Source organism: Falco rusticolus, chromosome 2 (assembly GCF_015220075.1).
Source record: "Falco rusticolus isolate bFalRus1 chromosome 2, bFalRus1.pri, whole genome shotgun sequence".
In the NCBI taxonomy this organism is placed as follows: Eukaryota; Metazoa; Chordata; class Aves; order Falconiformes; family Falconidae; genus Falco; species Falco rusticolus.
This window is the reverse complement of record NC_051188.1, coordinates 21,343,637-21,369,707: the sequence shown is the minus strand read 5'-3', so window position 1 is coordinate 21,369,707 and position 26,071 is coordinate 21,343,637. Positions and strand designations below refer to the sequence as shown.

Sequence of the window (26,071 nt, the reverse complement as noted above, 5' to 3'; positions counted from 1 at the left end):
TTACATAAAACTGAATGCACAGGTCCATGGGACTCTAGGGATGCACCTATGAGAGCTGAGGGAGCTGGCTGATGTCGTTGCAAGGCCAGTCATGATGATCTTTGAAAGGTGGTGGTGACTGGGGAAGGTTTCTGAGGACTGGAAGAAAGTAAATGTTACTCCTGTCTTCAAGAAAGGCAACAAGGAGGATCTGGGGAAACACAGGCTAATCAGTCTCAGCTCAGTCCCCAGGAAGGAGATGGACCAAATCTTCCTGGAGGCCATTTCCAAACATACGAAGGACAAGAAAGTGATTTGGAGTAGTCAGCCTGGATTTATGAAGGGGGAATCATGCCTGATCAACTTGACAGCCTTCTACAGCAAAATGACCAGCTCAGTGGACAAGGGGAGAGCAATGGATTTTAGCAAGACTTTTGACACTGTCTCTGATAACATGCTTATAGGCAAACTGAAGTATGGACTAGGTAAGTGGATAGGTACATTTAAAACTGGCTGAAGTGCTGCATTCTAAGACTTGCAATCAACAGCATGAAGTCCATCTGGAAGCCAGTCACCAGTGGTATACCTCAGCCATCAGTACTGGGGCCAGTACTGTTTGGTATCTTCAGTAATGACCTGGATGATGGGACAGAGTGCACCCTCAGCAAGTTTGCAGGGGATGCAAAACTGTGAGGAGTACCTGATACACCAACTAGACCATCTGACATATGATGAGAGACTGAGAGAGCTGGGACCAGTTATCCTGAAGAGAATGCTCAGGGGATCTTATTAATGTGTATAAGTACCTGATGGGAAAGAAGGGGTAAAGAGGATGGAACCAAACTCTTCTCAGTGGTATCCAGTAAAAAGACAAGAGGCAATGGGCACAAACTGAAATAGAGGAAATTTCATTTAAGCAGAAGAATAAATGTTTTCTGTGGTGAGAGTGGTCAAACACTGGTGCAGGCTGCCCAGAGAGGCTATGGAGTCTCCATCACTGGAGACCCCAAAAAACTCTTTTCAAAACCTGACAGGACATGGCTCTGAGCAGCCTGCTGTAGCTGACCCTGCTTTTAGCAGGGGTTAGACTAGATGATCTCCAGAGGTGCCTTCCAACCTCAACCCTTCTGCAAGGGAGCTTGGACTGCATGATCTCTGGAGGTACCTTCCAACCTCAATCCAGCCCTCTATTCTGTGAATAGCGGGTACTCGCATCTAAGATACAACTCTGCTAGACCCCACCCAATTGGACACTTGTCCAGTTTCTGGGCTGAGATCTCAATAAGTCAGATATTTGTATTTCACTTGGTAGTGATTTGAAACCTCTTTGTCACAATTGCAGATGGTAAAAATTGTTTTGGGACTAGGAAGTCATTTTCCATTGAGATATATTTGCCCTGTTTCTGCTTTGACATGTTTAGGTAACATTAGTCCCTCAATCCCACTGATTTTGGAAAAATATGTGTTCATAGTTTATAGCACAAACCTGGATGCAATACCATAGAATGAAAGCAGCAGAGTGAAGCATTACACTTCTAGAAATGAGGTCATTAGGCCTGGATAGTCTAATTTACTGGTAATTTTGATTCAGATTATTCTGACTGGTTGGTTACTGACCTTCCACAGGTTTCTCTTGCTGTTTTGGTTGCTTCTGTTCTAATAAATTCCTGAGATTTGCATTAAATAATTTTTTTTATATAGGTTTGCTCTGTTGATTGTCCTTTGTTCTGAAGATTATTCTCCACAATATTCTACACCAAAACCTAAACATTGCTTCTGTATTTTGACTAATTCACATGTTGGATGTCAGCATCTCAAATTATCAGTTCAAAATCTGAAATGCTCAAAATTTAAAGGCAATTTCTGAAAAAAAAATTTGAAAATATTATAACAGGCTTCATACACACAAAAGGTTTAACTTACTCAAGTTTGTAAAGTACTTGGAGATTCTGAGATTGTAGATAAATTCACATACAAATATAATGATCTATTGTCCTCTAAGAAGGAACCTCATCAAGATCCTTCAGTTACTGAATTGCCAAAACTGACCTGGACTTTGGTGCTAGTCTTGCCAGAAAGTTAAGCATCATATAGCTCTTTAAACTTTGGCCTGTTTTCTACAACAGCATTTGATATCCTAAGCAGAAGCAAAGTTTCATGGACAGGAATACCAGAAACTGCAAGAAAAGACATTTATCACATTTCCGTCTCTGTTATTTTTAATTTTACTGTGTGATCTGAATCCAAATCCTTGTCTTTGCACTTGTGAAGCGCCGGGAGATAGACTTGTGACAGGTAGTAGTATCTGCATTTCAGTTCTAAAATTTCAAACCACAAAGCAAGGTGTGTATTTTCTTAACTTCCTCCCTACCCCAGGACCATGATCAAAATCAACGTTCATATGGCAACATCCTAGATGAGCACCCTGGTGAGTGATTTCAGACTAAGAAAATTACTTGAACTGAGCCTTTATGGCAACCTGTACTGAAAGCTATAAAGAAGCAGAGGAAAGTCCCCTGAACTTTAGCAGACCTTGTATCTAACTCAGGAGGCTTGAAATGGTAAAAGCCCAGCCTTGCATGACAGGAGTACAGCTGTGAGGAGCTTGCTTCCTCCTTTTCACTGAAGGCTTTGAGTGTAAGTCAAACATTATGAAGTTCTGTCTTTATACTCTCGTATGGTTTATATCCCTGGTACCAAGATTCCAGCAGAGCTTTCAGTTAAAATGCATGTAACTAATAATTAGGAAGTCAATAATATCTGAATTTCAAATTATTGCATGAGACATATATGAAGCCTCATACTTCATTATAAATTATTAATTAGGTTTTGAAAATTATCTTGGATATGTAAATCTATTATTAAGGAAATCTGCTGGCATTTCTACTTTCAAGAAATGAATGTAATATTGCCATTAAAAATTCTCCTTGTGATTATTCACAGAATAATTCCAAGAAATGTAAGACAGAAATTAATTTATCTTTGGATTAGTGTTCTCTTGCATACACAATTGCAGTTATACTCCACATCTTGCTACTCTAATTCAGAAAAAAATGCAGTTGGAAGTTGTTATTTCTGGGGGATGGGGGGTGGGGGTGGAGAGAAGATCAAATCGCATTCTAGCAGATCTTCTGTTATATATTACCTTGTCTACTGTATAGGGGTATACAGCAGGGCGCTGTACAGGCCCTTCTGACTGGAGAGCACAAAGCCAGGGGCATTCTACATATCTGTATGTGATGCCAGGCTCTCAGGGTAAGTGTGGGTCTCTAGGAGAGGGCAGTTACTCCCTCTACTAGTACGCCAGCTAGCAAAAGCAAGGAAGCACCAGTCCCACCTTTCTGGCAGGCGTGTGTCTGGTGTTCTGCGCTGTGCTGTTCTGCAGCTGGGATCACTCGGCTCCCCACCTGCAGTGCCTTCTGCACGCCCGGTGACTTTCCTGTGGCGCTTTGCAGCTCTCAAAGATGTAATTATGCCTTTGATTTCTGCCTTTTTCATTTGTTACAGTAAATGACCAGGTATGATCTTGGCGTTTGGTTCTGCTGCTGACACCTGCAAATAGAGCTGGGTGGTAAAGTTTTGAGGTTTGTTGTTATTTTCATTTTTGCGGATATGGATTTAACATGTGCCAGTCTGGGTCATCAATTTTGTCCATGCTGTCAGGTGCAGCTTGATCAGGGTAAATTCCAGCTGATAATAACCAGCTCACAGTTTGCACAATATTTAACGAGAAGTCTTTGCTTGCAACTTTAGGTTATTTTTGCCTTGGCTGCTTTATTTTACTTTCATCAGAACTTTCCCCAAACCTTTGCTTTTGTATGGTAAATATGTAGGAATGCTGCATATGAGACTGTTCAGCACAAAGATTTTAATGAAATGCTCCTGTAAATATGCTTCCTTCTCTGTTGTTACAGTTATTTTAAGTGTATGTTTAACTTGCTGATTTCACACACTGCTGTGCAGGTGTTTGTTATATATTAACTAAGACTCAGTCCCGCAAAGTACCAACTGCTTCTGGATCACGCTGAGTCGCTTTCCCTCCCAGCAGTTTTCAAGGGCTTACAGGGTGCTCAGCACCTCGCAAGACTGAGCCCCGAATCCAGGCAACAACAGGCTCTTTCAAAAACCAAACAGGTTTTCTGGAACAAGGTTCGTACTGTAACTGGGCAATATTTTGTGCAATGGATTTTCTTTGATTAAATCTTATCCAGAACAACAAATCTTGTAGTTAATGGCTGCTGGAAGACATAAACATTTAGGTATATACGGTGGTAACTAATTACATGTTACAATTATAGCTTTATTAGTTGTTCCAGTTAAGTGCAAAACCGTGACTGAGACTAATGTTTAATCTTTTGTGTGTTGGCTGCAGTGTGTTTTGCCTCTCTGTTAAAGGTTTTTAGAGTTGCAGATAATCTGTGCAGTTCATCTAGCAAAGCCATTTGGGCATTATTCATCACTGAGCTTAGGCACTACCGCTTTGTGCACTGTGACTTCAAGGAGATCCCACCAGCCATGGCACTGGGGGGGGCAGATTCCCTGGCATTACCCCAGCTTTCTGGAGCCCCCTGGGCAGAAGCCCACCCAGCCAGAGCCGAGCCGCTGGTGGCTGCCTGCGTTGGTGCCTGGTGACTGATGGCACTGGGCTAGAGCACCATCCGCCACCGTGGGTCAGGCATTTTGAAAGGTAGGCTTTACCAAAGGGTACTAAGCTGATCCGTTGCCTACGTTTCGGGAAGCCAGGAGAAATATTTAGTGGCCAAATGTATCTTAATGAGACCAAGATGTGGTGTAGCCTGTGCAAACCACAGAGTTAATTATTATTCTTTCTCTGAAACTCGTTTTGGGAGAAAAGTGTGGCATTGGTCTGTGTTGTAAATTCAGATGTACCTGGCACAGAAGTGTTGTAACATACTGTTTCTAATAAGTTAATCTTGCTGGTTTGCATGCAGATAAAGACTATTATGATCTTCCATTGTTTGCAAGGAAAAAGACAGGACCTGAAACCTTGAAGTAATAGGGTTTAATTCCATCCACAAACAAAGAAAATGACTTCCAAAAAGGCAGCCCTTGCTTTCCCTGTTCAACATCCTGCCACGCTAGGTAAGCAAGGAGACACCCTTTATTTTTGGCCCTGGTGTCACCCGCACACAGTGGTCATTAGGAACTAAACTAAACCTGAGTCTTGCTTTCTGACTATACTTAAGATTGGCCAAGGACCAAGGCACAGTTCTGTCCTAGGGACTGTTGGAGGAATCTCACTCTAATTCAAATACACCTGTGTGTTAATATCTTTTCAAAATAAGTGATCACACTGTTGGCCGTTGCCCTTACTCCCACAATTTAACTATTAGTTGTGTACACATTTGTGTGTGGATTATCTCATGAGATCAGTGTGATTTTAAGCACACAATAGTAGAGAATCACATACATAAAATGTTTGCAAGATCACAGCTCTGGCGGTGTACTCTAACAAACCAGGGTGTGAAATTGGTATGTAAGTAGACTGAGGATTAAGCAACTTGCTGACTGCCGGTTTCCTCGGAGTAATGGTCAAGTTGGCTGCTGTGCTTTTGTGGGGAATAAGCGAAAAACCCAAACAAAACTGAGCTTTGAGGAGTCTTTAGTAAATTAGAGACGTTTCTGTGTAGCTTTAAGCACTGTTAGCTAAGCTGGCAACACTAAGAAGTTAAGAGTTGTTTACCCATTAAAAGCAAGTGGGGAAATAGGTAGAAGTTTAAGGGAACAAAAGCAGACTTCTGATGCCAGTGAAGTATTTTCCAAAACCATCAGCATAGGATGAAGGAACCACGTGATCCCCTGGAAGAATATTGCAGCAGAAATTAGTCACAAGTACTCAGTATCCTCCCTGGGAAAACAGCTCCGGGTTTAGGGGAAATGAGCCTGGGGTTGGTTGTATGCTAATTGCTTCTCATTACTATGTGTTAGCAAAGCTGTTTAATACTTGCTGTAAAGCCTGGATTTCACTCTCCTCTCATTTAATACCAGGTTAAATCTGGACTAATAAGGTCTCAAAAGCTTAGAGGTTCCAGTAAAATGAGATTTGGTTAAAAATTACATGTTTGTTTCCGCTAGTAACAGTGTTGCAGCTTTGGTGCCCTAAGCAATGGAGAAGTAAGACTGGTGAGAAAACAGAACACACTTCGTTAGGATGTTGAATGATTTAGTAGAAGTTGCTGAGTCTTACTGCAAACCTTAGGAAGGGTTTATGTCTCCAGAGAGCCTGAACTCTGTCTGTCTCCCTTTTCTTAGACTTCGGAACAATGAAAAATGCAGTAGTCAATTTTGAATAATTTCCAAGTGTTTGTATAATCTATTTTCCTCAAGTGTTGAAAAATCAAGATGTGGAATATTGTCTTTGGAGCAGGATGGCTGTTACTTCAGTGCTTCACAGGCAGCAATATCTGTGATTCCGAGAGCTGAACACTGAATGGGAGCTGTTTATCAGCTGAACTATAGTAGGATTTCTGATAAATTAAGCATCTTCTCTTGGCCCAGGATGGTGGAATACAAAGCTGATGCCAGTCAGCTGAAACTGGCATGTTATAAAGGTGCACCTCTGACCCTGTGGTTAAAACAATTATTCTGGAAAGTATTTGTGGCTCTTGAGGACTTTCAGAGTTAAAGCTTTCATGTACATCTTGTCCCTGCTAGGAAAATTACCAGATGCTGACAGGGGGTGTCACCAGTGGCTCAGCTGAACATATGCTGCATATGGCTTGGCTGCAAGTGCCGGACAAGGAGGCCCTGTTCCCTGCTGCTGCAGAGACTGGTGAAAACAGGTTTTAAACCAACTGATTTCAGCACAATACTAAACGTTAGCCTCTATGCAGTGTTCATCCTACCAATGAGACTGAATAACTGTTCAAGCATAGGTCGGCCTGCCAAAATTTTTGGTGCATCAGTGAAGAGATAGGTGGCATCTTTACCGAGTTATTTTATAAATGGCTTGTGTTGAGGTACACAGCGATCCCAATATCCTTGCATTGAGGCTGTATTTGTGTTATTTTGTGGTGAGGCTGGAATTGAAACTGAATCAGAAACTGAATGCAAAGCAGATTAAAATCTCTATCTTAACGGTTGATTTTAATCTCTGAATTTGACACAACAGTGCTTTGTATAAAATTCAGTTCACTGTTTTCTGGAGAAAGCATTTTTCTGCTTTTCCAGAGAACACACTTTAAAATAATCCCTCTTTGGGATGTTGCCGCAGAATTTTGTGTTTGTTTGTGTCTTTATTGTGAACCCGCTACAGGCAGCCACCCAGCACCACCACCTGCACACCCGCCTCACACTCACCTGTCCTGGCACCCTATGGCTTTGAAACAACACACGGGGAATAAGCTGAGGGCAATGGCACGTTTTGCCAGCCCTTTCCAATTCACAGCACTCCTGGGCAGCTCCTGGGGCAAATTTTGAGTCTGGAGCCATTCCAGGCGTCCTGTTGCTTCTGGAAGGAGTTTCCACTCGCCTTCCTGCGCTTCCCTCCCTGCCGTTGGATGCTAACTTCCACCTTCTGCCCTGCAACAGCTCGGGTGCAGCCGGGGGAGCTGGTTCAGCTCACAGCCTGGCAGGAGAAAGCAGAAGGCATGTCCAGCATCTCTCCCTTTAGGTGGTGGCATGCTTTTAGACTGGCTGGAGCCATCACTTCTACCTTCATCCGAAGAGACCAGGTAGATTGAAGGATACGATGTGAACAGGAGCAGGTGGTCTATGGCGGAGGGTGGGGGGAGCAACAGCGTCTCTGGCTCAGTGTGTAGTAACAGGAGAGAGCAAAGCAGCCGTTACTGTCCTGGCACAGAAACAGAAAGTTTGCTGAATTATGTTGTGAAAAGGGAGAGGTGGGAAGAGATCTGACTCAGGTATTTAGCATTGCTTGGACAAAAGACAGTTCTAGGACAGAATTGCTGCAAACTGTGCAAAAATTGCTGTGCAAACTTTGATATTGGAGCTGGAAACATGGCTTACATCTCCAGCTTAGTATTTTAATTCTGTACCCCAGCATCTTGAGGTAATGGCTTCTAAGGTTTTTCTCAGTTTTTCTTAACCTGAAGTTTAACAAGGTCTTTTAAAAGGGACAGTGTCACTGACAGGAGCTGAAGTGTCAATTCTGCTGTTTGCAATGTTTAGGCAAAGACAGCTCACCAACATATATTAACTTTTGTAGCGCGGAAATGTGGAATCTTTCAGGTTCGGAGCTATCCTGTGCTTTTATAAGACATAAATTATTAGCCAGATCTGCAGACTCCCGTTTAGAAGATTAATGGGTCATCATCAAAACAGGCAATTGAGTCTTGAAATGGGCACTTTAGTCTGAACTCCTTTCAAAAAGCTGGAATTTAAGGTTTGTCTTCTGCATGGGTAGATAATGGATTATTTTCTCCGTGTGTACACTTTTTATAGCTCTCATCACCGTAAGCATCAAAGTGCTAAAGAAGCACTGATGGATTTGTCCTTGCAAGCCTGTAGGTTATAAGGTACTACTCCTATCATCACTTATTTTACACCTATGGCACTTAAACTGAGAAAAGTATGCTGAACTGCCAAGGTTAGAGAGAAACAAAATCCAGAGTCTCCCTTCCCCAGCCTCAGCCATAAAACCATCTTTCCTGCCTAAGATGGGTGTTCAATTTTTTTGATAATTTCCTGTTACTTTTGGGGCTGCTAAATCCAGAGTTGTTTAACCTCTGCTCGGTGGAATATGGGTGTCTGATCCAATGTGACCATAAAGGTCTCTTGGGGCACTGGTTCCACCACCATGTCGTCGTGTGTCCCCCCCCCCCTCCCATTTTAGACAATTATGCCATTTGGTGCCTTAGATATACATAACTAACTGCATCTCAGGCTACTAAAGTTGGGGTTTTGTCCATGCTGTTCTAACAGGAAGACAGCTGCACGATTCCAATGCTCTGATCTTAAAAAAATCTTCTGGTTTCCCACCAAAATCAGACTAACTTGTGCAGCTGCAGTATCTTACAGAGGCAGTCAATATATATTATTTGCATCGCTTCCTAGAAATAATTATAATATTACAAATAACATCAAGCTGAAAGAGATTTCTTAGGCTATCCTGCTGATAAAAGGTATGGTTGTTTTTAACAGGACCAGTAAGCTAGCCCAAAATTTATAAATTTGTATGTGTCTGATTCCATTTCCAGACAAATAAGTTATGACTAAGCAGCACTGGGTGTCTCCTGCATCTTTAAAAACAGGTGACTTCTTTTCCTGCCAAAATACATAGACATTCTGCTTAAAATTAATCATCCATGTTTTAAAAAAATACTCTTGGTTTTAGTCTTAATAATGAAGAAGATAATTAGTTACTGCAACACCAGAGAAACAGAGAGGTGACTATTAGCTAAAGGCTTATGATTGCTTTCAAGTTTTCAGGCATGCTAAATTCAGAGCACAGATTTTATTGAAAAGGCCAAGCACGTAAACATTGTTGTGGCACTTCATTGTTATCCACTTTGCTCAAATTGTTTTTTCTAGCTTTTCCATTCCACAGGATCCTTTGATAGAGTAAATTCAAACAAAAAGTAGAAGTTATTGACAAACTGGAGGTAGAATTAGCAATATTTTTTGTTGTTGTTGGGTTGTTGGTTGTTTTTTTTTTTTTTTGTCTGAAAAAGAAAGAGAAACACACAGAGATGGTAATTCGTCTTCTGGCACAAGAAATGTGCCCATGAATGTTAATTTACTTCAGACCATAACAAAGACAGCAACTTTGTCATTGTAAAAAGAGACTAAACAAAGGAAAGTATTGATACTAATTGAAAAAACCCAGCCCTGTGTGGTTCTTGAAGCACATGAATCAAGACTGCCTAGAAGCCTCCTGACAATAACAAGCCCCAGTGCTTCCCCCCAAATGCTACCTGTTTCTCCTTCTCTTAATCTGAGTCACTCACTGCTCTGACCTCATGAACGTATCGAGAGCTGTAATTGTTCAGGGCTTTTTCCCCTGGCCAGTATGGAGTTAACTAAGGTGCACAGCTGCACCAGAAGCAGTTGGGTATTTCTGTTGCATCATGCTGGGCCTATTATTCTACTGAGACCTGTTATTTTATTATAATAAGCATCAGAAGCAAGATGTTCCTATATAACTTTGCATAATTTCTACTGATGTGACGTAACTCCTAATGAAGTCCACTACCTGCTTCACTTTTAAAGCATTTCCATCTTTTCTAACATCTGATGGACACTGTACCTCTGCAGTGTTGCTGTACCCCTGCTCCCTCCAGCACAGCTGGATGATTTAAGTGAGGGCTGGGTGCTGCTTGTGCTCCCTCCCTGAGCTCAGGGAGAATTCCTCACCATTGCTCAAAAATCAAATAAACCCACGTGCAGCCCCTTGCTACAGGGCACACCCGAAAATGCATGAAGTGTGCCAGCTCCTGTCACTCCAGCCCCAGGTGCAAACATCTGCTTCATGGGGTCCTCAGCCCTCAGACTCTCGAGGCCCTTTCTCGGCTCATTTATTCTTCCATTGATTGATTTTGGCCTCCCGGTTGCATAACAAGGCACCTTCATATCCTCAGGTCATTTTGGAAGGACAGTTTTGAATAGAGAGGACTGGAAAGCAAGGTGATTAAGTGGGTGGGGAAGAAGGCTGATAAGGAGCTCTTAATAGTCACTTTTACATGCTATTATTTCTAAGCAAGATAAATAAATACAGAATGGCTGTAGGGCCATCAGACACCACAGCCAGGGGTGTGACACAGGAAAGAATGGCAGGTAAAGCAGAGAAGGAAGGGAAAGCAAATGGCTGCAGAGTGGGACAATTCCAGCTCTCTGAAATTGCACCCTTTCCTCCCAGATAGTCCGTATCACTTCAATGTACATCCATCTAACAGAAAATCTAATGCAACTCTTTTTCAAGACAAGAAGAAAAAGAAAAACATTCATGTAATAGGCCAAAAAAATAGATGTTTTTGACTAATCTCTTTTCCTTCCTATTTCTGTCTACTTTACGTCTCCACAGTCTTTTTCCTTCCTATGTCTTACACTTCGTGAGACACAAAATAAAGGTGGAATTCAGCCTTCCTAATTGGTAACTGGAAGTCTTCTTTATGTTTAAACACAATGATCTGTTTATTGGAAACTGCTCTTCTGTAGTACCAGCCATCTCTTCATGTCATGCTGTCTGAATAATGTCTCTTGAAGATGGGGGAGAAAGAATAGCATCGCAGTCAGACCCCGTGGGGTTATAAATAGCATTCTAGCAGCCTGAAAGGCTGAAGCCATCATTAAGCTGCATGCAGCTGTAGTGGTGTAGGTGGGTGAGTAAGAGCAACTTGGAGATGGGATAATGGTAACCTGGTACACAAGGGTCATTTTTCATTGATGGCGTCACTCCATCGGGCTATTGTGTTCTCCCTCCACTGGGTCTCTGTGTTCAACAGAGCTGAGCAAGCTCAGCAAAACAACCTCGGCAAAGCACATTGAAAAGAAGATTAGAGAGGAAAAGTCTTGTGTGTGGTGATTTTGCGATAAACCTTTCTCAGTTTGGTCAGTAATTGCCTTTATCGGCAGCGGAGTAAATGCAAGGGGAACTGGTCTTTGGGAAGCAGCATACCAGGTTCCTGTATAGGGGCAGCGATGGCTTTCACTGGGCAAATTAAGAAGTTAACACAGCAATTTAACCCAAGCTGTCCTTTGAGTGTTTTCCTTAGCAACGTGATTCATTTTCTGGAATGGATTTTTTCAGTGCCAAGACGACAAAGGTCTTGAATTTGGAAAATCCCCTTCAATTTATTATTACTGATTTGGTTGCAGATCTACACAAATGGAAAAATCCTACATTATTTTCACACAGTTTATATATAAAGCAGATGAAAATAATTAGCAGCCTATGTCAGTTTGTGCTTGCATACACAAACACACTACTCTTCCCTCATTTCTACACTGAATAAATTGGGATCGTGATCTAGCTCCCAGTGAAGTCAGTGGGGGAGTTGCCTTTAACTTCAATGGATATGTGACTCAGCTTTAATTCCCCCTGTGGGACCTGTCAATGTGTAAAGATTCCTTGGAGGTTAATTGCTTGCAGAAGAGTCTTTGCCGGGGATGTTAAAGGAAGGTGCAAATTGCAGAACAGGAGCTTTAGTTATGTACTGCAGCCTGGAAAAGACACTGCTGTTTAAAGCAAAGGGATCTCTTATTTCAGTAATCCCGCATTTTAATAATTAAATTTGGTCAGTCATTAATTTGAGTATGCGTTTGAGAGTCACTTCCTTTGCCATCTTGCCCAATAGCTGTTGAAGCAGGACAAATGCTTTTATATTTTCCTGAAATTATTCCTTTGGGCTCTTTTTAAAACTACCTTTAAAAAAAAACCACAAACAAAGCAACCCCACACTGCTTTAAAACAGGCTTTTAGAAAGTATTTATAAAAGAACCACGAAAGAAATAAGAGTTGTGGGAGTGGAAGAGAGAATTTCTAAGTAGAAAGAATCATTCTCATTTAGACTTTTCAGATTTGAGTGACTTTATCACTGTGAAAGCTAACAGATGTATCACTACCTATTAAAAGCTGGGTGGTGGTGGTGGTGGTGGTGGTGGGGTTGTTCTTTCATCATTAAAATTCTATATTCATTCTCCCATGTCACATTTTTTGTAATCCTTTCCCACCTGTATTACACTGTGAATAATCCTTCTCATTCCTTGTCACATGCACATTAAACCTCTTTTAAATTACGGACTTAGAGCTTCTAATACAAGCATTTCATTTTTGTTGCAGTAAGTTTGATGACCATTGTTATATCACTATTAAAAATCTCATGCATATACCAATCTAGAATTTATTCTTGGAGTTGTTCTCTTCATCGATTACTATACTTGGTCAACCAGAACATGCAGTGCTAGCGCTGCCTCTCAGTTCACTGCAGTTTTTGTTACTCATCTGGAGTCAAACGATCAGCCTGTAAATAACATGGTATACAGCTCAGTTTTTCAGAAATACCTGTGAAAGTGCGATGAATTTGTTCTTTGTTACACCTTTTCAAGCCTTCCCAGTGGCACATAGTATCAGTCCTCCGAAGAAATAAAAAAGCTGGAAAACCCACCAGGAATGCCACTTCAAAAGCACCTTTTTAAAATCATAAATTTAGATGAATTTTTTGCTTTTTTAGGACTGTAGAAAAATCTTTGTATAGGAAGGACTAATGGGAAACTTTGGTCTGCAACTTTGAGGAAACACTGTGGCTTGTTTTTCTTCAGGTATTGTAAGAAACTGGAAAGTGTTCAAGTTTATAGTCAGAAGAGTGATTTGCCATCTTTCTCATGGCAGTCCTGTTGGTAAATTTTGCTTTGCATCATTTTACTAAACCTTGGTGTGACAGCACCAGAACACTATATATTCTTCCCAGCCTTGAAAAAAATGGTAATTCAGATTAAGAAAAGATTTGGGTAGTTACTGGTCCCCAGTACAGAAAGTTAATCCTGCTCTCAGACACACTCTTCGGTGTGCTGCATCCGTGCTCTGCTAAATGGTACGCATATGTGGAAGGACAGACTCTTGATTCAATGAAGATGCAAAAATTAGAAGTGGGTTTTCACATACTACCAATAGAAAATCTAGGATAAACAAGTCTGGAAGATTAAACTATAGTATTTACTTATAGAAGCTTGACAAATGTCCAATTGACTAAATACTGTTATCTCTGTAATTGCAATTTTCTAGGTATTTTCTTTATTAAATGTAGTGACATTTAAAGAATATAGCATACAATATATTCTTACTTCATTATCTAAACTGAGTTTTTAGCGTGGCTTTCTAAGGAAATTAAGTTCATGCAAGATGTTGTTAGCCTGTCAGTTCCATCATTTCTATCTCTTCAAGCCATTTTTAACCTGCTGCTTCAAATACATGTAAAAGAAGGGTTCAGAACTCAAAGTTACCAGAATTTCTTAAGTTTCAGAAACACTGTTGGCTAGAAAAAGGAGAGACCCACATTAGTGGCTTAATTCAGCTCAATAGTTTTTTTCTGCTTTGTCTTTTTGTCTGGCTGGTAGATAGAGAACACAGGAGGAACAAGCCCCCCTTCTCTGAGGGGGCTTGTAGATTAAAAAGGATATTCCGAATGAGTGTGATGGATATACCTGGCATATTTATGGAAAGGAATGTACAAAGACACAGCAACGTAAATCCTTTGAAATTCAGGTTTGAATAGTGCTGTTAGAAGCTTTCAAGCAACCAGCACGAACCCCTAGAGATACCTGGGAGGCTGTGAGACACGTTTACAAGACCTGTTGAAAGCTTTTTTAAAGTTAACTTCTGAGATGCTTCTTGCCTCATATGAACGAAATATTTCCTTTCATGATGCTGCTAAAGTTGTTCTCGTGGTCATTTCAGTGCCATTGCTGGGTCCCTTTTCAGAGGCTTCCTTTTCCCAAGGTCTGAAGCAGATAAGGACTATCTGTGCTGCCCCAGGTAGTCCCAGGCTAACACAAATCACCAGCCACGGTCCGTGTGGACCCTCTCCATACAATGTCAGTGCTGACAGCCTTTATCTCCATTTACTTCTCCTTGCTTCCCATGGTCAGCAGTGTAAAGCAACCACTTTGTCCCTCCATGTGAGTCATTATTCAAAGCTCACTCCTTCCATGGGGTGTACCATAGCGCTGGGGCCAGCCAGACCTCGCCTGGTGGCAGGCGGTGCTGGCTCCTGCTGCCTGCCGGAGAATCCTGTGGTCACTCCCAGAGTTATTTGCTGCTTCATTTGACCTACATCCCTTAAGCCCATTTGTTTGCCTCATCCCCTAACTACACCTTGCCTTTGAGAGTACGCCTGCACTGCTCTCCAGAGAAGTAATTGCCGTGTGCGTGTGCAGTCACACCGGTCTCGGAGGAGGGCAGTGGGGCTGGTGGCCTGCGTTACTTCGTTAGGGTGTCTGCTTTGCTGTGCACTCTGTGTCATCTCCTTTTTCCTCTTACCTGAGCTACTTTAAAACGGTTTTCATGATGTCCACAGCTCCGGTCCAAGCGTAGAAATATTTTTAGACAATAAACTACCTGAACAAGGACGACCAGTCTTTGTCAGGAGTCATGACGTGGGGCTGGAAGACATTGTCTCACAGCGGTTTTGTTGCAGTATACAAACGCCGTTCAGATTGTGCATAAAGTGTTCTTGCTGTTAAGTCTGAGGGACAAGTAAAAAAGTTGGCCAGGCTTGGGACAGAAAGACAGCCTGGGAACCAGCCGTAGGTATCTGAAAAAGCTTGCAGGTCGGCAGGTGCTTCTTTTCCAGCATGTGTATCTTTAAGCTGACTGAAGCAAACCACCCTTAGGGGAATATGCTCATTTATTCACCGGTAAGAAATTTGTATTTGGCACCACAAACACAACGGGGCCCCCCATCCGCTTTAAATACTAAATAGCAATATATGTTACGGCTGGTTTTGTTAGAAAACAAGCAGCTAGCTGCTGAATGTACTCTGCCGGGGTGAGAACGAGCGACACGTGATCTGAGGCTTTTTACAAACATTCGGGGCTTACTGGGAGGATCAGTTGCAGCCTGTGAGGAAGGGGGCTCCTCAGCCCGCGGATCACTGCCGGGACAATCACCCCGCGCTGGAGAAGGGGTGAGGAGCGGGGTGGGGGGGCTGGCCAGCACGGGTGACATTTTTAAAGTACTAAAGGCGATCAGCCCTGCGTGGCCGGATCCCGTCCAGCGGGGCATCGCCGCCGCGCACGGCAGATGGACGGGAGACTCCTTCCAGCCAGCGGCAGCGCCGGCGACCCGCCGGGAGTCGCTTGGGGGCGGGCGGAGCGGGGCAGACCCTGCCGGGGGGAGGCCCGGCGCTGGGCGGCCGCAGGAGCCGGGGGTTCCCGCCCCGCCCCCGCCCCGCCGCGGCGGCCGCTGCCATAGCGATGCGGGAGCGGACAGGCGGCGGCGGCGGGGTCCCCCGGCTCCCCCCAGGTAAGGGCGCTGCTCCGCGAGTCGCCTCCCGGCAGCTCCGCGCCGCCAGCCGAGTTTTAAGTTTAATGTCATGGTGTTTGTTCTCCGGGCTCTCTGCCTGCTGAGGTGCAGTTTCTCCCAAAGCCGCTTGCTCCGGGAACTTCTCTGCCGAGAGCAGCGTCTTGCTCTCTGCATTGTTAGATATTATTTTTCCGCGTGGAAATTTGCGAGCGCTGCAAGAGCGCAAGGGCCGGCCGGGGCCCCCGTGTCCGGCGGGCTTTGTCCGGCCCGGTGCCGCGGCGGCGGAGTCAGGCTCCACCCGGCTCGGCTCGGCCCGGCTCCACCCGGCTCGGCTCGGCTCTGCCTCGCAGCCCGGCAGCCTCCCGCCGCGCCTCCGTGAATGAGGGAGATTAGAAGCAGGCGTCTCGCTGAAACACAAGAAAATCCTTTTATCCCCAGGGGCCGGCGGCTGCCAGATCGCTCTGGAGCGCGCTGCGGGGGGAGCAGCCGCACAGCCGCTGGGCACGGGCCCCGCAGCTCCCGCGTCTCACGCCGGGGGGGTGGGGGTTGGGGGGTCGCTGTGCGCGACCCTCCGGGCCCGCCCGCTGCAGCCTCCCCGCGGCGGCCGCCTGCACCTCCTGCGGTCCCCACGCCTCCCCCGGGCCCGCCGACCCCCGCGGCCGCTTGGATGGGAAGGAGACAAAGAAGGGGACGGGGCTCCCTCCCTCGAGCACAGCTGTACCTTCTGTCTCCTCGTTTCAGGGCGCCGGGGCGGTGGGGGGGGAGCTCCCCCCTCCCCGCCCTGGCAGTGGCAGGTTTGTGAGGATCCCGCTGGCTCTTGCAGAGAAAACCGCACCGTGACCTTCGTTGTTAGCTGGTACCAGCCTTGGACTGGGGACACCGGTGGTTCCTGGGCACGGTGTAGCACGGCGGTGCAAGCGCCTCCCTGCCGGGCAGAGACCCTGGCTGGGGCAGGGGTTGGGGCACCGTGCTCCCGAGCAGCAGAGCAGGGTTTGGGCTGCTGGGGATTCGGGCAGCTCAGGGGGACATCCCTTACATAGCACGTGCCAGTTACAGGGACTCCGGTGACTTCCAAATCCAAGTTTTCATTGCGCTGTCATGACAGCACAGGCCAGCTTCTGGCTTTACATACTTCCGAGTCTTGTTTTCTTTGGCTAGGGAAAGTGCTGTGCACTCGATGTAACTCTTAAATTCTCCTGCTAGGGAACAGATAAAACAGGTGTCGTGCAGCCTTCCAACAGCAGCAAGCGTAGGAAAAACGATCCGTGTTTTCCTCTTCTTTGCCTTCTCTTTGAGGGTTAGGTGGCACCTGATGGATGTGCTCGTGTTTTTGGATGCAAACTTCTCTCGTGTGTTTTGGGGCTCAGTGCTGAGTGTATGAGGAGGAGGGCTGGACTGCTGCTGTTGGGGGTTTCTTTCCCTTAAGTCTGCATGTGGATTATATTTAGTGTTGTAAGGTAGGTGTGGTAGTCATACTGAATTTATTAGCTTATTAAGTATTAGAGAAACAAGTACATATTGAAATTATTCTGGTCTCTTAAATTGCTAATGAATTCATAAAGCCGTCAAAGTGTAATTGCATACCTTCTCATAACTGCAACACACCTTTGTTCATGAAAAAAACCCTTTGTTACCCATGTGTCTTTATTTCCTACGTTGGGGCTCAGACTTCTTTTACTGTCTAAGGAGATTTCTCTAACGGTTGCTTTTGTTTTCCTCGTGCAGGCAGCGCAGCCTGAGGAGCTCACTGCACCCAGTCAGTGTGAAAGCAAGACAGACCAAGGTGCAGGAGATGAAGGAGAGGCAGCAAGGTCAGCTGCTGGGGACAGCAGCGTCGCTTTGAGCTGCCCCAGCCTCCGTCTCCATGCGTACAGCGTCGAGAGCATGACAACATTTCCAAACGGCTGTGGAAATGGCACCACCGTTACTTGTATAGTTATGGATAATAAAGAGCCCCAAAACCAGGCTACCTGTGTCAGTCATAACGGGGGATGCAGCACTGGCAACAGTCATGAGGAGGAAATCCAAGAGGATAAACTCAGCCCTTCCAAAATCATGCGCTTTTTCACCACCCCTCGGAAACGGGCTAATTCCAGTTCTGACAGGCCTCGTTCTCTGGTTCTGATGGGCAGCTCGTCCTCGTGGAATGCTTTGTCTTCCATCAGGAAAATGGGATCTTTCAAGAAGTTGAAATCTTCAGTTCTCCAAGGAATTCAAACAAGGGAATGCTCAGACATCTTAAATGAGAATGGCTTAGGCAAACATGGGTCAAACGGGACAGTGGTGCAAGTTCAGACTAACAGGTATTCCTATTCGGGGCCTCTACATGATTTCCAGAATGCAGGGGATGGTTTAGCTTCTGACTGCTCAGATGCAGAGGAGAGCGATGAGTCTTTCCTGAGGAATACTCACCGCTCACGCAGCATCAGGCGGGCTTATGGTGCTGGGCGCATAAACTTGCTAGACACAGATAAAGTTCAGAGTCAACACAACTGTACTAGGCCGACATCACCTGTCATTGCAGAGCCAAAGATGTGTGAAATTTTGGTGAAGGACTCTGAAAACAACAGGATCATTTATCGGAGAAGCAAAAGTTCAGATAATTTGAACTTTTTAAAAAAAAGCTCATTCAAAAGGAAGTCCACCTCAAACCTGACCGACCTCAAGGTTGCAAGTGAAAAACAGATGCCAACAGGGACTGTGAGCGTTACTTCTGCTGACTCGGACAAAACCAGTGGGAACCTGGAGAGGAGATCCAAGCGATGGAAGAGCCCTATCAGGACAAAGGATTTTGACAGAGTTTTGAAACTCGTCAGTAATGTTACAGATGTTGCATGGAAGAAGGATGGCCCTAAAAGCACAGCTCCTTCTCCTAGCGAGCAGTCCCAGAGAACGAGGTCAAACAGCAGGCTGCACGATGACTACTCCCGCAGGGTTTCCAGCAGCGCGGATCATGACAGAAAGAGATGCACCTCCCCAGTGTCTAGTCCAGACTCTTCCTTGCCAGGAACGCCTTGTCTGCAAAGCCCCACAGTTGCTCAGGATAAAGAGGCTGAAATGAACGTAGCTGTTGCTGAAGACAAAAGCCTCAGGACCTCATCAGGTATCCCAGACTCCGATAGCTTATCACCCACGCTGAATGACATCAGTCCATTTCCCAATGAAGTGTTTTATTCGGACTCGGATGAACCAAAAGCTACCCAGCAGTTTACATATGAAGCTGAAAACCCTCATGTTCCAGTCAGGCCGACGACTCCAAAGCCTCAGAGTCCCACTGCAGAGAAGGATTTCCAGGGCACAAACCATCACAGCACGTTGTCGCTGAGCTCATCGGAGAGTGAGGAGAGGTTCGAGGTACCGGGGCTGAAGCTGGGCAGGCACCCTGTTTGCTTCCAGGACTCGGTGCAGACAGTGTACTATGATGATGGAAATGAAGACAGTGGCATAAGCAGCCACTCTCAGCTAAGCCTCAATTTAGCTTCAGGTGCTGAAGAGAAAAAGGAAGAGGTAAGAAAGAAAACAAAATCCTTTAGAAGCTGTATATAAATCTATAGGTTTTACTAACGCAAAACAATGCAAAATAACCTGGATACTAATGGCTATTGCAGCTTCTTGATGCTAAAATATGCTGACAGCTATTATTTCCTTGAATATAGTCTCTTTGGATGCTAACGTCACATTATTTTTACTTTGTGCATTAATATCAAAGAAAGTTTTGGCAGCAAAGCTACTCGTGTAAGTTGTCAAGGGCAGCTTACTGCACCCTGCAGATACACCACCTTGTCATGTGGTCTTGTCAGACTTTACCAGCCTAAGCAGGGCCTGGCTGTGTTTCCTTCCAAGCTGAAAGGTCTCTGAGGAGTCTGTATATTTCGAAGTAGCGTTGATTCAGTGTGAAAGCTTTGCCTGTGGAAGCCTTGCAGAACATGGTAATATATGTAGAGCAGCGTGGTGTGAAAGATACAGTATACAGGTTTAAGCATTCATTGTATCCGATGTTTTAACTGTGCAGTGATGGGCAGACTGAGGGTAAAATGGTGATTTGCCGGCAAATTTCAAACAGCAGTACTTTCTGTGCTGGGCTGAGTGTGTTGCTACTAACGTTTTGGTGAAGACACCAGCATTTCACTGCACCTAGTGCCTGATTTCATATTCTCAGTAGATGGGTAGATAGATGTATTGCAGCACCTCTGAGGTAAGTTCATGTTAATAACCTTGTGCCCTTACCTGAAGCATTGTGAGTTGGCACTGAAGCGGTTGCAGTGATTTGGCAGTGTTGGTGAAGAGCTGTCACATGTATCCTGCACCCATCTGAAATGGCGTGGCTCACTGCAGCCCCAGTGATGTGTGGTAATGTGGTTTTGAGCTGTTTGGGGTGAGGCAGGAGAGAAAGGTTCGCTACTCATCGGGAAAAATGCACTGGGGCAAAAATCCCTCTGGATCTGTATGTATATGGAAACCATTTACAAAATAAAGCTGACACATCTTTTAAGCCACCTCAGTTTGACTGAAAGTATCATGTACCTTAGGCAGTTGTTGCAGCTGCAGATTTCAGCCTTTCATGCTACAAGGTCTTATAATGTCTGTGAAGCTATCTTACTTTTAAAAGCTTGGAACATTTTTTGCAAACTGGAGAAAAGAGTTTGTTTACTGTAGTGCTTGCAGCGATGGCAAGACTGGAAAAATAAACCCGGTGTGTGTAACTGTTAGGGCTCTGAGGTTACTCTTCTTCTGGAGTCCCAGAATTTCCCCAGCCATCCTTCTTTTCCAAAACTCTTACTTAAGGGTGAATGCTAGGCAAGGGGATGCTTTCACACTGCCGGAAGAGGTGAGAGCCATAGTGTGGATTTATCTCCCTTCTATTTCTCAGGAATAAAATGGGAGGTAGAATTAATGCTACTCATCTACCATCTAGTGGTGATCTGTGATCATGGCCAAAGAAAAATTCAGCCGGTCCCTCCCCTTGGCTCCGGGCAAACCAGTACAGTTTTTAAATGAATGTGTACTTTGGGTGGATAAAAGCTACTGTAGTTTTAGTTTTAACACCACATTCTGTTATTATATAACATGCAATTTAAACTTTATATTACAACATATCTTAGGTTAATTTTGAGTGCCTTTTAGTGCTCTCTTCAGTTGTCTAAAATACGGAGTGTGTGCTGGTGGCAGCTCTGGGTTTGTGTAGCAGGCAGGTGGGTGGCATGGGAGGGAGCCCTGCAGAAGAAGGAAATAGTGGCCAGGGGATGGACTCCTTGGCTGTTGAGCAGTGAGGTACTGTAGCCCCCTCCCTCTGCAGTGAGCACTGCCTGGAGTCCCTGCCTGTGGCAAAGCAACTGCAGCCACCCAAATGATGCAGCTGCATCCAGACCTCTCTTCTGATCCAAGAAAGGAAAGTTTTTGGATGTGGTAGCTGTGGATTGGAAGCAGGAACTGTGCACGGCGAGGTTTACTTCTGCCTTACTATGCAAAGGGTATAAACTCTGTGTATATATATATTTCCTTTTTTCCCCCCGTGCCTGCTCCTCATCCCATGCACAGCCCTAAAGCTGTGGCATTCAGAATGACTACAAAACAGGGAGAGTGGTATGGTTTCTCTGTGCCATTTCTTTGGAGGGTTTCATTGCTTTTTTCCTTCTCCTTTACAGCATGCTTCCCTCAGTGTGGAGGTAGCTTGGTACCAAAGATACTTATGCCAGGTTATTTTTTAATTGGAGTTTATTCAGCCTGCAGGCACTTTTATGAATGCTGCATACTCGCACAATGAAGTCATTGGGGTTTGAACTTTTGACTACAGTTCATTTTTAACTCTACATCTCTGTGTTATAGAACTGTACCCACCCAGCAAGTTGTTCCTGTGATAGACACTTGGTTTGTTCTCGTCAACCATTTGAGAGAAAATGCTGAGCCATGCAAATCCCAAATTTTTAAGATTTTGTCTGACTCTGAAATACAGTGTGCTGAAGGACAAATCTGAACTGTTTTGATGTTTGGTGCATCTTCTTTTCTGTATGGATTTCATGTAAAAGCCAACATGTCTTCCAGTACAGCCACTAAAATCTCTGTGGCTTGGAGACATATTTCAGTACAAACCTTACAAGGTGCTAAATGGTCAGACTCAAATGTGTTCTTCTTTCAGGACTCCAGCCATAGCTGGAAGGAAACCTAGTTTATTCCCTTACCTGCTCATCTAGTAGATTAATTGGCAAATGAAGTCTATGGAATTTGGTCCATCTCTATATTCTCCCAAATACGGAAACTGAGCATTTTCTACTTTGCTTTTCCCCCGACGCTGTAAAGCAGATTTTGCAGTATTCACACAAGGGCATCTATCCGTTTAGCTGAATTCCCATGTGATTTAGCCTTGAGATCCTGTCACTTCTGTCACTTTGTTGGTTTCACCGAAATGCAAGATTTGGACTGGAGCAGTGGAGATGTCTGGTCTTCCTGGTTGTTGGTCCTGCCAGAGGTTGGTTCCCAGGGAAGAGCTAATTAAGTGCAGCCTGGATCCACGCCTCAGCACTTCTTAAGCTACAGAGACATGAGTCACCAAAGCCTGTCTGTGACAGCCCATGCTTTCCCAGTCTCTGCTTTATGCCACTGTCACTTGTATTCAATATGTTGCTTTTAAATAGCATCAAGAGATGATTTAAGTACAAGTTTGTATTTGGACTGTTTCACATAGTCTTTACTTTCCTGAAGAAGATACCCATGCCACTGTAAAGTGAAAACTTAAACTCTTTGCTTTGGGCTGGCCTGTACCAGCCGCTGAGGCTGCCTAAACAAAATGCTGTTCTGAATGTGTTACAAAAAAGACAAATCAAGTCTTTCACCTGGTCTTTCACAAGCTTTTAGAGCACTTGCAGTTTAAGTTCCCTTGCTGGCAGCTGGCTTCACAGTACACCAGACTTTTTATTACTTGAATGCCTTATCTGCTTGACTGTAAGTGAAATTACAGTGAAGAGGGAGTTCTGCTGTAATTAGGGTTGAGTCACATTTTGTTTGCAGACTGTATTTTAAGTGCTCCGAGCTCTGTCTGTTGACTCATTTATGCTCGTGCCATGCAAAAGCCAGTGGTTCCAGCTAATCCACAGCATGCAGTCCCCCAGCACTCAGCTGTTGGCAGAGCTGAGCTGGACTGTCCTGTACGGATATCTGGGCTGTGAATATTGAGCATAGGTGGTTTAACCTGGGGGACAGCTTATGGAGGAAATATGGAGAAGATTCAGCTCTGTCCTGTTCAGCTCATCCTCCCTATTTCTTGCTTCAGAAAGTGTCCTTACAGCAAAGGACCAAAGGGTGGTGGCTGGATGTGGTCATGTTCGATACCCACAAGGAGCATGCAGTACCTAGGAGCTGAGGATGGGCATTCTTGGTACCTACCACAAGCTCCTGAGTGCTGTGGGGCTGGGCATGAGTGCATCTGCTGGGAGCTGGCTGGTTTCAGCTCTCTGAACTGTTTTTTTCTGGATTTATGCACCTCTGGTTCATCCGCATGCAATTTAGTGTGGCTTAATCAGCTTAATCTGTGTAACTGAAAATGTGCTAAACTGTGAAGGATAATTAGGTAAAGTGAGTAACAGGGAGGGAAAGGGGGGAGCTTCTTAAACTGGGTTTGCTCCTATGGGGCTTGTAATTTGGAGCAAGGGCCCATCTCTCCAGTGGCATGCTGGTCTTCCTGGCTACAGGGCCTAGGGACAGCGCAGCAGAGCACCATAACAGGCTCTCAGCAGCATCTCCAACAGCACACTGAGGTTTCAGTTACACGGAGTGACACTGGATTTACACTAAACTCTCTGAGCTGCTCTGCACAAGCCAGGATACATACAACATCTCCACAGTTGCTCAAAGAGTGACTTCCAGGAGCACCTGCCCAGAGCTAAAGCAGAAACCACTGTGCATTGCTACAAACCCGAGCTGCAGTCGATCACTGAAATATGATGCAGAAGGGAGCCCTCAAAGGACATTAATCTCTTCCCGTTGCAGCAAAAACTCTTCCAACTCACTGCAGCAGAGCTGTCTGTATTCAGTACAGCCTGTAATCATTTGTTGCTGTATGCTCTACTAGGAAGAAGAAAAACAAGGCAGTGGTGTGATGGTAATCTGAATTCTGGGTCAGGTTAAATTTTAGACCAAGTAACTTGGCAGTGCTGAGTAAAACTGCCATTCTTGAAGGCTGTACAGTAATACAGGAGTTACTGTCATCCCTGCAAAAGGTTCTGTGGATGCTGAAAGGAGGAGCTCAGGTGGACTCTGCAGTTAGCCTGGGGCAAGCTGCTTCCTCTCCTTGCTGCTTGTGTGCTCCTCTGCTTCTCCACAGTGTCTGACACTTGACTGCTGTTGCTCTGCTCTGTCGCCTCAGTAACACCCAGGTGCTGCTTACCCTGGGATCAGGAGTAATAGTACCCTAGAGAGGGGAACAACACTTCCGGCCGTGTAATTTTTACGTCGAGCATGCTGTTGAGTTGTCATCGCTGAAAATCCATCTCGATGCTAGGAGGTTGTGAGGTCCAAATCGAGCAGAGGCAGCTGCGTTTCCCCTTTCTGGCGTCCACTGCTGTGCCGCTTGTGGTACCGGGATGCTGAGCGGGATGCTGTGGCAGGCTGGGGGACTGTGGCTGGGTGCTGGAGCAGGCTGAGTACAGCAGCCTCGACTCTTCCTACTCCAGGCTCAACCACAGCAGCCTCGCCCTTACTCCACGCTCTAGGAAGTAATAGTTTGCAGGCGTAGAGTTGCCCAGGGCAGCTCCACCCCGTGCAAACTGGCGTTTGTGACTGCTGCTGGGACCAGCCAGCGGCTGGGCTTGGGCTTGGGCAGGGAAGATGAGGCTTTGCTCGGGAAGGGTGGAGGAACCAGAGGACCTCTGCCTGGAGGGACGCTGAAGAGATGCAAAGGCCTATGGCTTTTTATGTTTTGCTTTGTTAGCATAAAGTTCCATTTTCAACCTGTGTTTATCATCTGGCTTCCAAGGTTCACCAGCGGATATTACAAAGACAGCCTGGAAAAAGTTGCTTGTTTTGCCAAGTAAAGGAAAATGGATTTTTTTTTTTAGACCTGTTACTTGACCTGGGGAGTTCTGAGAAATCACTTAGGGATTTATTTAGGGATTATTAATGGCTATACAGCTCCTAAAATGAGGCAGAGGATATGGCCCTGCCAACTCCTCTGCTACACAATACACTACATGCTTGCTGTTCCAGTTCAGACACTGAAACAAGGAAGGGACAGCATCAGAGCACCACCCAGCCATCCCCAAGTATCAGTCAACAGAAAACAAATGGAAACAGCTTTCTAGTTTTAGCATGCTTGCATTTTTGCATAACTGATGAGATTATTTCTGCAAACAGCTACATTTCCCTGCAAACTGTCCTATGTAGGTCGGAAATACATTAGCTGATTTGGTTTTGGAGATGAGTTAGAGAGGATGAAGGAAATCCTTGAGGCTGAAGAACAGATTTGAGAGTCATGAGATCCTCTTGTCATTTCCAGTTCAGCCCTGTGCTTCCTCTGTGACTTACATGACTTAACTGCCTTGTGTCTGCTCCTTATCTGTGAAATGTGGATGCTAGGAAGGTAAACTCGCTAATCTTCGGAAGGCGTGTTGCTGAGAGGGAAAGCATTATGCTTGTTGATTGTGATAAGCAGGCTTTCAAGGATCAGGTTAAATGAAGCAAACCTGCATTAAATATGCCTTAGAAATATATGGCTAAATTTTTTTGGGGGTTGTGTCTATATAGGTGATTTTTTAATGCTGTTTTATAGGTGTAGTTGTTAGAATACCACAGTTGCTTTGGTGGCAACAAATCCCAAGAGTAGAGTTATACAATTTTTTTTCCCAATTTCTAAAACTTCCAAAATGGGTGTTTTACCACAGTAGGTTGTGTTGCTAACAGCAATTGATTTTACCATGTTACAAGGCATAATAATGTAATTTTGCTTTATTACAATGCATTGTATCTCCTGCATCCATTCTAGGAGCTCATACTAGTATAGTGCAGTGGTATTCCTTTAGGGGGTCACCCTATGGAACAGTGCTCTGCAAATTTTTAAACTGTGGGTCCACTCAGTTTTTGGGAGGGGGAAGAAAAGGCAGATTGTCTTGCTGTAATGTTTATAAGTTCCAGGCTGCTAAAACTTATCTTGAATTTTGAAT

At 44.7% G+C, this 26,071-nt stretch overlaps 1 protein-coding gene across 6 annotated transcripts in view; it reads left to right on the top strand.

The window, feature by feature from the left end:
* Window positions 1–26,071, top strand: part of SPATA13 (spermatogenesis associated 13) — a 160,200-nt gene that overhangs the window by 93,775 nt on the left and 40,354 nt on the right. For 2 of the 6 annotated variants that reach the window (XM_037376258.1, XM_037376254.1), the window contains exon 2: window positions 17,646–19,427. In XM_037376258.1, coding sequence (XP_037232155.1) covers window positions 17,646–19,427 — 1,782 coding nt within the window. Of the gene's footprint in view, window positions 1–3,990; window positions 4,129–4,931; window positions 5,083–15,562; window positions 15,583–15,861; window positions 15,921–17,645; window positions 19,428–26,071 lie in introns of those variants that run through there. The other 4 variants (XM_037376255.1, XM_037376259.1, XM_037376260.1 and 1 more) reach the window with 4 other exon arrangements.